Source organism: Carassius auratus, unplaced genomic scaffold (assembly GCF_003368295.1).
Source record: "Carassius auratus strain Wakin unplaced genomic scaffold, ASM336829v1 scaf_tig00216437, whole genome shotgun sequence".
Classification (NCBI taxonomy): domain Eukaryota; kingdom Metazoa; phylum Chordata; class Actinopteri; order Cypriniformes; family Cyprinidae; genus Carassius; species Carassius auratus.
Window position 1 is genome coordinate 378,787 of NW_020528572.1, and position 13,475 is coordinate 392,261.

The following is a 13,475-nucleotide window of genomic DNA, read 5'->3' on the forward strand; positions in this document are numbered from 1 at the left end:
TGTTTATAGAGTAGATCTTTTGTAGATACTTGATTAACTGGAATTCTTCTGATTGCTAGTGATTGCAGTCTTGTAATAAGAGATACACATATTTTACAGACTGTAATGATGTACACACACACACACACTGTACATACATACTATATATATATATATATATATATATATATATATAAATCTAAATGAATGTCAGTGAAGTGTTTAACAAGTGTTTTATCTTTAATCTCTTAAATGGATACATTTTAATATTTGAAGGTTAGTTTAGTCATTTTTTATTGTTTTTGTTTGTTTTGTTATGAACTTGAATGTCATCTTTTGTGAAGAAGACTGCACTTACAAAAGAGAAACTGGATGGCAGTTTATTTTAAGTTTTCAATTGACTAAAGATATAAGTTATTGTTACATTATGTTGTTAATAAAAGTTTTAAATTTGACAGTGTAGTGTGGTACATTGCAAACAAAGGTCAGATATTATATTACATAAAAGTCTAGTTTGAAAAATGACAATCTGTGCTTTAAATAGAATAAAGAATAAATGTAAAAATCGAGAATCGAATCGAAGCGTGACCTTAGAATCGAAAATGCAATCGAAGATTTGGAGAATCGTGACACCCCTAATATATATATATATATATATATATATATATATATATATATATATATATATATATATATATATATATATTTATATATATTTATATACACACATACACACACATATATTTATATTTATTTAAAAGTGAAAAAGTGTCTTCTTTTTTTTTTTAAATCTAAATATCGAGGGCACGTGAGATTTAATTTAGCAAACAATGACGAGCCAATGAACCGATCAATTCCTGATTAACAAAATTAAGTCCCGTTAAGGACAATTCAGTGTCATGTAGACATTACATTTGTAACTTACTCTCATGCCGTTCCAAACAGTCCCTGCATAAAAAAATCTCATAAAGAATAAGACATCACAGGTGAGAAATGGGTAAAAGTTTAAGATTGGACGGCTGAACAGGAAGAAAAAAATAACAGCAGAGGAAATATAGATATAAAGATCAATCAGCATTAAAGTATTACAAAGGTTGTTTTTTTTTTTATATAACTGTCCTAAATTCATACACGAGAACGAAAGTCAAAGCTCCATGGCAAATTATTCATTTTGTGTAAACAAGTGCAAAAATACTCAAAGCTATTCAGATGAGATAGAATATCAACTTCTTTGTTTAAACTACACATGATAAAGAGTAACCACAAGAGACACAAAAATAATATAATTAATTTACTATAAAACCACAAACGAAGTGCAAATGCAGAATCACGGCAGCTGATTATGCAGCTGATTATGGCAAAATGTTGGTTCATCGACCACGTGCAGCTCTGCATAAAATCACCATGCAATACAACAATAGTGAGAGGAAACATCCCCTCAAGATTTCCTCTAGAATGACATTTATGTCTCTAATATTTGCATCCTCAAAAATAATCCACAAAACAAGAGATTTCCCCAGCAGCAAATACATACTACTGCAGGGGCTGCCAAAACAAGGACGAACTCAGCAAGAGTAGCAACCATGATGAGGACATGGAGGCCAGTGGCTCTAACACACACTGACAGTGAAGCCAAAGGGGGAGACGCTCATAAAGTCAATGAAAAATGATGATGTGAGGAGATCATGAAGAATCTGCAAGAATAGAGTCCTGCAGAAATAAAAAAAACCTTGCCATTCAGCATATGCCACACTTTCTATACATTTTCGTGTATACATGTTCTCATATATAATTCAAAATATGTGACAATCTTTTATACAAAGAGTGTTTTTAAGTTAATTTCAATATTCAAAAAAAAAATCCTCTTAAAGCTCTAGTCTAAATAGTCAATACCTCTAATGCTCATAGTTAAGTCTGCTTTTGGACTGTCAGTGCAGGTCTCTGCAAATAGTAAAACCCTTGCAATAAGAGATTTGCTAGAGTAAACCTACACTACAACATGGGCAGTTTCTACAATACAAAGTACTACTGAGAGCAGACGTTTACTCCGAGCAAACAAATATGAGAAGAAGGCTGATGCAATATACATATACAAAATCAACACAAGGGTTTATTTAACAGTATGGCCTTGTATATGTATAACTGCAGCTCTCAACAAAGTGTGTTCATTGGGTGTTTGTTACTGCGCTGCCTCTGCTCCCATGAGAGATGACACCATAACTTCAGTCTCTGGTGATCAGCACATGAACGCACAAGCATACAGCTCATCTGAGTGGCTTAAACAGCAGATCTCTACAGCCACATGGTGGATGCTCGCTGCTCAGAGCCAAAATGGCTGCCTGTTTCATCAACATAAGGTTGGGCTCTGTGAACCAGGCGAGCTCATCCAGTGTAAACAACCACAGCACTTTAAGATCAACCGTGTTCTCATAATAACACTATAAGCTAACCTCACCAACCCCATAGGCAAATAAAGACATGCTCTTGTGTTCTCTTACCACTTCACAGGCGCATGTGTGTTAGAGGACAGCTTAGTCTTTTCTTGTTTGATATCTGTTGTGATGTTCCCACTGCGAAGGTTATGCAAAATACTCAAGCAGCACAGAGACAGACAGACAGAGAGAAGCCATGCTGAAGAACCACACCCACAGAGGAACATGCCAGCAGGTGCATCTAATTACAACATACGTTTGACAGTCTTATTACAAATGCAATGTTTTAAATTTCATTAACTACATTTATAATATATTATGATGCCGTTTTGTTGTTTTTGGTCTTTATGGAGCTGACCGCCCCTGGTTACCATGTTATTGTTAACTGAAACTAAATTTAAACTATTAAAAATCATTTTTGTTAGTTCAAATAAATCTGATTTTTTTTATTTTTTTTTTATATTAGATGAAAACCTTGACAACTAACTGGAATTTTAAAGTAGTAAAATTACAGAAACTAAAACTCCAATAAGATAAAGCTAAATGATTAACAAAATAATAATAATGACAAAAGCAGTAAAAAAGTATATATATATATATATATATATATATATATATATATATATATAATACTAAATTATAATTGCTGGTTATTATGGAGCATCATGGTAAGATATGTAATATAATTCAAAATGTACTGTTGTGTCAAAGAAAAAAACAGAAGAATACTGGTGTGGAAATTCATGAAGATGAGTAAATAATAAATATTGTTAAAAAATGTTTAATTTAAAATTACATTTAATTGTTTAATTTTAACTTACTTTAGTGAAATGCAGGGAATTTAAAATACATTCAGCTTTTTAAATCGGACAGCAATAGAGTCACACAATCAGATACTAACAACGTGTATTCAAACATCAGATGTATTATCACCCTGAAAACAATCCCATGATGCATCACTGCCAACAACATCCTGATACAAGTGTATTAGGAAAAACAACAAAGTGCCACACAAACACTTCTCCTCTTCTCAGCACATGACACAAGAGGAACTTACAATTTAGCCCTTCACAGCAAACAGTGAACCTGTAGAAACTTTCCATTTCCTCTAAAGGGATCTTCATCCAGCTCCTGCAGTTCTCCGGGGGCCAGATGTGCGTCTCAGTCTCCTCCGTCAGGATCATTTCACCTCCTTCACTCGGTCTCAATCTGCACTGCTGTTCTTACCTTCCTCAGTCATTCTCCCTTTTACTGTCACATCCTGTCTGTCCTCGCATTGCAAATATTCACTCCCTGAATGATCACGGTCTGTCTCTCGCTCTCTGATGCTGTATCTTTCTCTCTCAGGTGTGAGGGCTGCAGTCAGAAACGTGACGCTGTTTCTCAGTCACACCCATCTGAGATGCAGGTAACGCCCCACAACAAAGCTGCTCACGCGAACACAAGCACATTACACATCTGTCTCTTATCTCACCTGTGATTTCAGGCACTTTCACATGCATTTTCATCAGATTTTCAAATACATGCACAAAAGAAGAATAGTTTATGTCATTCTTTCAGTAGACGTAATGGAGTTCTCAATTGTAAAATAAAAATAAACTACAAAGAACATTTCGCAAAAATTAAAAATGTGGATTGTTACTTTGAAAAGATTTGCAAAATTTGAGAATGTATTATAAGGGTAATTCATAATATCTGAGAAACACTAAGACTCTTAATTTAATATTATTAAAATATTAACAAATCAAATGATTAAACAATTAAGATATTATAGACATCGTATTTTTTTTCTTATGTTGTTAAATTAATATTTATTGCATTGTTTTAGTGTTTATTAATTAATCTATTAATCTGAGCTTCTGATGAACTTCGTGATTCATTAAGTGACTTTCTCTTTCTCTTTTCTCTTTGTGTTTTAAAGGGTTAGTTCACCCAATAGTCAAAATTATGTCATTAAAACTCATGTCGTTCCAAACCAGTAAGACCTGCGTGTATCTTTGGAACACAGTTTAAGATATTTTAGATTTAGTCCAAGAGCTTTTTGTCCCTCCATTGAAACTGTGTGTACGGTATACTGTCCATGTCCAGAAAGGTAAGAAAAACATCATCAAAGTAGTCCATGTGACATCAGAGGGTCAGTTGGAATTTGTTGAAGCATCGAAAATACATTTTGGTCCAAAAATAGCAAAAACTAAGACTTTATTCAGCATTGTCCTCTCTTCGGTGTCTGTTGTGAGAGAGATTTCAAAACACAACCTTATAGTAATATCCGGTTCGTGAACGAATCATTAGATGTAACCGGATCTTCTTGAACCAGTTCACCAAATTGAACTGAATCGTTTTAAACAGTTCGTGTCTCCAATACGCATTAATCCACAAATGACTTAAGTTGTTAACTTTTTCAATGTTGCTGACACTTCCTCTGAGTTCAAACAAACCAATATCCCGGAGTAATTCATGCACTCAAACAGTACACTGACTGAACTGCTGTGAAGAGAGAACTGAAGATGAACACCGAGCCGAGCCAGATAATCAACAAAACATTGACTCGTTGACATTTAAAAAGTTAACAGCTTAAGTCATTTTTGGATTAATGCGTATTGGAGATGCGAACAGTTTCATACGATTCAGTTCGATTTGGTGAACTGTTTCAAGAAGATCCGGTTACAGCGAATGATTCATTCGCCTGTTTTGAACTCTCTCACAACAGACATGGAAGAGAAGACAATGCTGAATAAAGTCGTAGTTTTTGCTATTTTTGGACCAAAACTGACCCTCTGATGTAAATCTAAAATATCTTAAACTGTGTCCCAAAGATAAACGGAGGTCTCACTGGTTTGGAGTTATTAATGACATAATTTTCATTTTTCGGTGAATTAACCCTTTAAGGTGGTTGTCAGTATGTTATAAAGTGTAAAATATATATATATATTTTATAATTTTGTATATTAATATTATTTAAGTTCCTAAAACACTGAAATTAAATGTAGAGTTAAAAACATATTTGTAAAGTTTTAAATGATGCAAGTATATTTTTATGATAAGAATCTGACAAACACGGCTGCTTTTTTCCTATAAATAAAAAAAAAAGAATGATCCAATGTCATATTTACAATTTAATTTTATATTGTTAATTGTTATAGTTATTTTACATAATATATTTAACATTTTTTGCATATGGAGTTGCACTGGAGTTTCTGCATATAGTCTCAAAGCTCAGTTAAAGATCTCAAAGGTTATCCAAACACATTTACCTTGTTGCAGAGTCTGCGTGGACCTGGTTTGTGTCTTCCCAGGCTTACGGATGAAACGGCACACTGTTTCCATTTCTGATTATCAGGATTTACTTCTCACAGCAAACACAAACACAGACGTGAATGGATCTAGCACCGCTTCACCACTCTAACCGCTGTCCATTATACTTTGACCTCACGTAAACCGCTGCAGGTGTAGTTAACCATTACCAGACACCATTACAACAAACAGCAGGCTGGAGAACCCCACGTGGCCATGATTTACAGCTAATCTAGATTTCAACTCAGAATATATCACACTCTAAGCATGAGCAACAGCGTTATCATTTTTCACTCAAACTATAAAACATTTTTGTTTTACCTCAAATGAAATAAACGTTAACTAAAATAAAATCAAATATAAAAAGTAATTTTATTTCAGCTAGTTTCCAAGGCAATATTTCTCAATTTTATTTAGTATAACTTGATTTTTTGACTAAAATAGGCTAAGTCAAAGACAAAAACAAAAACAGTACTAAAAACAGGAAATATACAACTAAAAGAAAATTCATAAAATTTATTAAAAACTAACACTGATGAGCAACAGTAACAGTGATGCTTGTCTTAAAAAATGCTACATGCAGTCAAGGAACAATTTGGCTAGGAGTGGCTTACACACATCATATTCTAATAGTAAAAGACTTTAAAGACTTCATGCCAAAGCTGGGCCGAGATCATCTAAAAAGATAGTCTGCATATGACAGATAATGAAGTCCAAAATAGCTTGTCTGCATAGCGCAGATTCAGAACAAAGAGTGTGACAACATCACAAGGATGCTGGGAGTCGTCTCAAATTAAACACAGAAAGTCAAACATCAAAGAGCAAATACACACAAGCACACTCTGACTTAAGCGGCATCCTGTTACAAGCGAGAAACAGACACAGAGCGGCTTAAGATCAGAGATTTACTCACATTTCAGGACGTCTGACATCTGCTCTCCAGTACAGATACTGCCACAAGCTGTCCTCGCAGTGCCTTGTTTTTGTGTGCGTTTATTCCCTAGTTTGTCTGCTGTGTACTATGCTAAGCAAAGCAATTGTTCAGTTTGTTACGAGCTATGTGTGTGTGAATATCTTTTTTGAGAGATGATACGCTACTTGCCCATGTCTATCAGTCTCACATGCCATGTGTGTTCCCTAAATATACCAGTCTAGCTCTGTGCTGAGGTGCACTGGTTTACTGTGAAACCAAACTTCTAGCACAAAGTGTCTGAGAGAGAGAAAGAAAGAGAGAGAGAGAGAGAGAGAGAGGATGTATGTCAGTGCGATCCGGGCAATGGGCCACCCACATGCATCTCAGTGATGTGAGAGAAATCCCTTGAGGAAACCACCTCTCAACCACAAACACACACACACAAATGCATAAACATTTACTTAAATTGGCCCGAAAAATTATCTGAAGACCCAAAATGTAAGAATTTAATTTCAACAGATAACTTTTTGGGGCCACAGCATGTTCAAGGAATAGTTCCATCCATTCCATTCTTTATTTAAGGCCAATAACTATAAAGATAACTATATTAGCGTCCACACCAAGTGATTCCAATTTTAATTCCACAGAATAATAACCATATTAAAACTTTATCTTTATAGTTATAGTTGTCTGGCTTGGTGTGAACGGGCTTTACTCTAATGTCACTTCATACCTCTAGATACTTTTCCTTCAAAAGGAGATATTTTGAAGAATGTGTAGGTCATTCTTTTCTATGCATTTACAAAATACAAAAATGTAAGATTGAGACTGGAGTTTTTAGACTTCAAACATACACAAAGTCACCATGAAAGTATTACATGACTAAATTTATTGTCCTTCAAGAAAAACCAAATTTAAGCAATTGTGTATATTTATTGGTACTTTTACATCCTTTTTGAAGCTTGAAAGTTTCAGTTCTTATTCTTTGAAACTGCATGAACAAGATCAACTGGTACTACATTCTTCAAAATGTTGCAGTTCCTCAGAAGAAGGAAAGTTATATGAGTTTGGGATAACTTGAGGGTAAGTAAATGTTGCCAGAAGTTAAATTTTTAGTTGAACTATTCCTTTAACCGCTCACATAGTACCCTAAAATTGAATGACTCAGAATCTAACAGAGGCGGTCAGCAATGTCCATCCTGTTTCCTCAGCAAAACCATCTCAAAGCAACTCCACCACACACACACTGGTCTCTCACCGTTCCAGTCCCTCCAGGAGCTCTTGCGGTTGAAGGTTGTGAAAGGAGAGAAGGGGACTCCCTGTAAGACCGTAGCTGATAGGTTGTAGAGGAGCTGGGTCAGTCGGGACAGGATCCGCTGTGGGGCGTCCTGGCCCTCCTGTAGAAACTCATGCAGAGACATTTAAACTGGTTCCCACATGTACCTAAACCAGTCTTGACTGGCCTCGGCTTGACCTGATGTCTCGGAACCAGCCCAAAACCAATCCGGATTAATCCACATTCAGTCCAGTCCGATGCTAAAGCGGTCCTGACCGCACCAGGGCAATCTGAACCAAGCAAAACCAATGAAATCCCAAGCCAGGATGATCTGATCCAAGAGAACGCTGGGAAGACTACAGCAGCCCAGTCCTGGTCTCAGAGGGCTTCCGCTGTCAGATGCGACTTGCAGAGAAAGGCTGCATGCAGACGCATCTCGAACCTCCTGTTTGTAAGGAAACAACCCCGGCATTCAAGCATGCTGTCGCTATAAACACACGCATTCTTGCAGAGGGGAGAAGAAGAGTGGAGGAGAGGGGAGGGAGAGTTTTAGCACAAATCCCCTTCTGCTCTGCTAATTACACACACACACACACACACACACACACACACACACACACACACACACACACACACACACACACACACACACAATCACAGACACTAATCTCCAGCATTCTTGTGCGCCACTTAGGGGCCAAACTGACTAACTTTCTCTAAACCGAAACAAAAGCTTGCATTAATTTTAACCTTTTTTTAGGAATCATTCGATGATAAATTTTACAATATCCTTTTAAATGATTAAATTTCCTAAAACAAAACATGCTCAACACACACACACACAAAACATTCTAAGAAAGATTAAAATACATACTTAATATTTAGAATGGAAATATAAAAATGTATAAAGGAATAGAGTTAGGGAATAAACAACCTCAAATAGAAGTCCGTGCAAAGTCTTTTAAAACAATGTATGTGCGTGTGTGTGATGAGGAGTCAGATGAGGAGATGATGAAGAACAGGATAAGCCATCTTAAGGTTAGTATGGAGCACCTGCACACCTCTTGCAGTCACTTATATTCACCCAAACACACCAGAGCACTGACTGCAGAGATACACACACTAAATAATGCATGGGATTACAACTAGCATGCTTCTTTAAGTGGGTTTGTATAATTACAGTGTATGCAATTAAATGACCATATATAAAATACACCCTTTCATTAACTAGGTCTATTTTATCATGCACTTGAAAAAAATATTTGCATGGATGGCTCCACAGAGACCTAATTGTCCTGGTTAGACCTTGCAATGCCCTAGCTAATACAACACAAGTTAAGCAGTGCTTATATTTTCAAATGAAGTTTACACACACACATACAGTCCATAACTACCATATATGACAGGTCACAGTTATTCGCTATCTGACAGAAGTTCTGTCTCTCTCGTTCTCTCACACACACAGTCGCTCTCTGTTTCACACTCTTTGCTCTGAGTCTCTCCCTGTTTCACCCTTGGCACTGTCGTCTTCAGAGAACACAGATAAAAGAGGAGAAAGAGAGAAACTGCCTGCCAGGGTTTGGGCAAAGGCCTTCACAGCATGTAATTTAGCCCTCTAGTTCTCATCCTATTTCCACGGTGGAAATAACCCTACAGAAGACAACAGCCTCGTCTTGAAAGATCGCAGAACTCATTACCACAGCAACCCACAGACACTGTACGGTATTTAGAGTCGTATTATAATAATCGGTGCGAAACAGAGGTGAAAGTGTATAAAACTATCATAAAACGCATAACAAATTAGCTATTTGTATCACTATTGTACATACTCTTCTGCTACTGGATATCCTGAGCTGGGATTTTTGGGATTTTTTTGAGCTTTCCAAAAGTAATGTCACTGGTAAAAATCATACAACCAGTGAGATAAAGTTGACATACCTGACAAAGCCTGTCCTGATATAGTTTTAAACGCTTGAGATTTGAAGGTTGATTTGGTCCAATTTCAGAATTTTCATTTTTAGAGAAACTATCCCTTTAAAGATCAGATCGCTGCAGTTTTTATGAGACCAGTCATGAGGATTTATGAGGATTTATCATTTATCAAAGATTTATCTTTATTATTATCACATCTAACTATATGGGAGATGCGATAAGCCAGGTTTGCACAAAAGGTGACATCTTCTGCACAAAAGGTGCAGACGTTATGTCATGTGTGAGTGTGTGAGAGAGAGATTGTGAACATGAGCAGACAGCTGTAGGCCAGCATTAGCTATTTGCCTAGACAGAGTTTTTAACACCCAATAAACACCTGCACGTTCTGCTTGAAGTTTTTAAGAGACATAATGCAGCATACTACATGAGAGACACAGCCTCAGGTCAACATAGAGGACAAAATTGCTAGCATGGTCACATTAAAACTCACACACATATTCCCAATCTGCATTTAATCAACATTAGCATTGCATTAGCATTGCATTAACAATGCAGCATTGTTTCAACATCTTCCATTTTGTACATAACTTTTTTTTTTTTAGACACTGAAACAACAGCTTACATAATTACAATTTTAACCACATTTCAACAGTGAAGGTCGTCACAAACCAGCTGGCTTCTTTTTCTGTGATGGTGGGAACATTACATTGAACTTCACATGAACCTTTCTGAATTTATAGATTCTCATAAATGCACAATTTAGATGTTTTCAATTAGTCCCCACAACATGGCTAAAATCTGGTTATTAACACAACAGGTCTTCTGATGCTCTTTTCCAGCTGATAAAAATGTATATTTATTAGGAGTATGACGATTCACCGGTATGGATCGATACATCGATACAATGTCTGATGCATCGATGTCACACATAAAATATAGATATCAGTAGTATAAATAGGCATCTTATTTGGCACTGTGCACATGTCCGTCGATGCATTACCGTGAACGTGTGCATTCTCGCTTAAACTCACGTATCAGGACTCAATATAAGGACTGCCCGAAGGCACAAGGTGAGCATAAAAAACGCGTTGGGAAAAAAATATGTAGGCTCATCTTTTTTTTTGTTGTGAATGTCCCAACTGGGGTACAGACTGTAAACATTTCATCTAAATGTTCTTGTTTTATATTTTGTTTGCTTTTGTGAGTTAATGAAAATGTAGATGGTTGTTTAAAATAGATATATATTATCAAAATATTGATATATTAATCAATATACTCCTGTATCAAATCGAATTGTAATCGTATTGTAGAATTTTTTTGAGGTATCGAAAATATTGTATCGCTGGGTATGAGAATCGATATCGTATCATATCGTGATTAACCTTCCGATTTACACCCCTAATATTTATACATTAATATTTGGGTCTGATTAGACTCAAACACTATTATTCAAAAGTTTGAGGTCAGTATAATTTTTTTTATGCTTTTAAGGTCTCTCATGTTCACAAAGGTAGCATTTATTTGATAAAAAAGAATATTTTTAAATATAACAAATATTTTAAACTGTCATTAGTCCAATCTTCAGTGTCACATGATCTTTTATAAATCATTTTAATGTGCTGATTTTGTGCTTAAAATCATGATCATCTGGAAATCATATCATGAGAATAAACTACTGAAATGATATCTCATTTAGTAACGCTTCAGCAAATAAGGGGGTGTGGGAACATGAGCAGGTTGAGCGTGAGTTCACCACAGTGTAAACAGTAACATGTATCTTTATACACCAGAACGCTAAAGGCCAAAACCTCCAGACTAAAGGATGACCCATTTACAGACATATAATGTTTTTGAAAGACTGAATGTGAGAAAGGATGTTACTACACTTTGCCTGTTTGCGGTTTCATTGTGCTGGTGTGTGTTTTTAGCTCATTGCCAGTGGCAGACTGCTCTGATGTAGGGAAATAGGACAAACTGAACACCTCAGAGAATGAGAGGAGGAAGAATAACAACACAGCTAGGGTTACCCACAGTGAGAAAGAGCAAGAGAAGAGGATCTACAGATCAAAAGTGCAATTCAAAAATAACTTCTTAATTCAAATTTTAAATTTAATTCAAATTCAAAATCCAATGTCTAGTTCAAAAGTTCTAATTTACTTTAATTTCATTTTAGGCTGGCCGCACAGTATCACGTCAGAGGCAGTCCAATCATGAGTTGAGTTGAGTTGAGTTTGGGGACGCTCCGTCTCTACCGAAAGCAGTTAAATAAATGTAATGAGGATTTTTAAGACAAAAAAATTGCTTGTGAAAAGCCGTGAAATGGACCACACCCCCAAATCGGGATTAAAATCATCTAGTTTGCGGCCAGGCTTAATTAGAATTTAGAATTTGGTACTTAGATTTTTAGACTCTGGTTTATATTTTTTAAATCACATTCAAAATAACAATTTTAAATTCTAATTGAAGTTAAAATTTCAAATTTAGAATTGGAATTTTAGTGAACGAACTCCATCGCACACCTGTAAAACGTCACGTCAATTGAAACAAAGAATTAGTGAACATAAGAGTTTGATCAGAAGAAAAGATCTAAATTATCCAGTTGCGGCACACTTTTTAACTTTGAATCACGATGTAACCTCTTTACGCTTTTGTTGGATTGAGAAAGTAACTTTGCCACCTAGAGGTGGAGACATTGAATTACTTCTACAGAGACGCGAACTGTTTTGGATTTACACCCTTCAAACTTTATCACCTATGGGTATGAACGATGAAGCATTATTTAATGTAATGTTATAGTCATGCAATTGTTTTGAATGAGGTGTTGTTTTTACTGTGTATTCACGATGAGTTTGAGAGACTATGGAGCCTGACTACCGGTTTAGAATTACAATTTGATGCTGTTTGATGACGATGTGTTGATTGTGTTTTTTGGATGATTTTGTTAACCTATGGGGGATCTTGATTGTTGTAATTGTTTATGATGTGGTGCTAATTATGTATTCCGAATGAGCTTAATTCTGTGCAGATGGAGCTCTGTTAATTGGTAATGTGTTTATTTTAAAAGAGATGAATTTGAACATTTTTATACTCCTGATGAAGGTCGTGTGACCGAAACGTTGGTGTGATTAAAATTTTAATTTGCAAGTTAAGATAGTGTGCGGGAGTTCCTTATATGTAGAATTAGAATTTTAAAATGGTATTTTAAGAATTTCTTAAGTTAAATTCAATTCTATAATTAAATTATATTTCTAATTTAAAAAATCACATTCAAACTATTTAAATTTTAAGTGAATTTCACATTTCAAATAAAATTCTCCTTCAATTTACCTTCAAAATACCATTTGGAATGTTAAATTCTAGTTTCAAAATATAATTAGATTTTGAGGGTGGCATTTTTATCACAATTATTTAATTAGAATTAATATATATATATATATATATATTTAATTGCATTCAAAATACCCATTTCAAATTCTAATTGAAGTTCAAATTTCAACATTAGAATTTGTATTTTAAAATTTGAACTTCAGTTTTTGTTTTGAAATTTGTTTTTATATGTAATTAGAAAACTTTCCCAAAATACCAGTTTCAAATTCAAATTTTTAGTTTTAACTGATCATTTGAAAAAAAAAAAGTTCTAATTCAGATG

General features: G+C 35.2%; 1 protein-coding gene across 8 annotated transcripts in view; it reads right to left on the reverse strand.

The window, feature by feature from the left end:
- Positions 1-13,475, reverse strand: part of LOC113098180 (guanine nucleotide exchange factor DBS-like) — a 65,911-nt gene that overhangs the window by 51,960 nt on the left and 476 nt on the right. The window contains exon 1 of one of the 8 annotated variants that reach the window (XM_026263146.1): positions 7,877-8,323. The exons of 1 other annotated variant lie outside the window; for it this stretch is intronic. In XM_026263146.1, the coding sequence (XP_026118931.1) occupies positions 7,877-8,039 (163 nt within the window). In that variant the 5' untranslated portion in view covers positions 8,040-8,323. Of the gene's footprint in view, positions 1-2,477; positions 2,625-6,618; positions 6,727-7,876; positions 8,328-13,475 lie in introns of those variants that run through there. 6 more of the 8 variants (XM_026263145.1, XM_026263147.1, XM_026263152.1 and 3 more) reach the window with 6 other exon arrangements.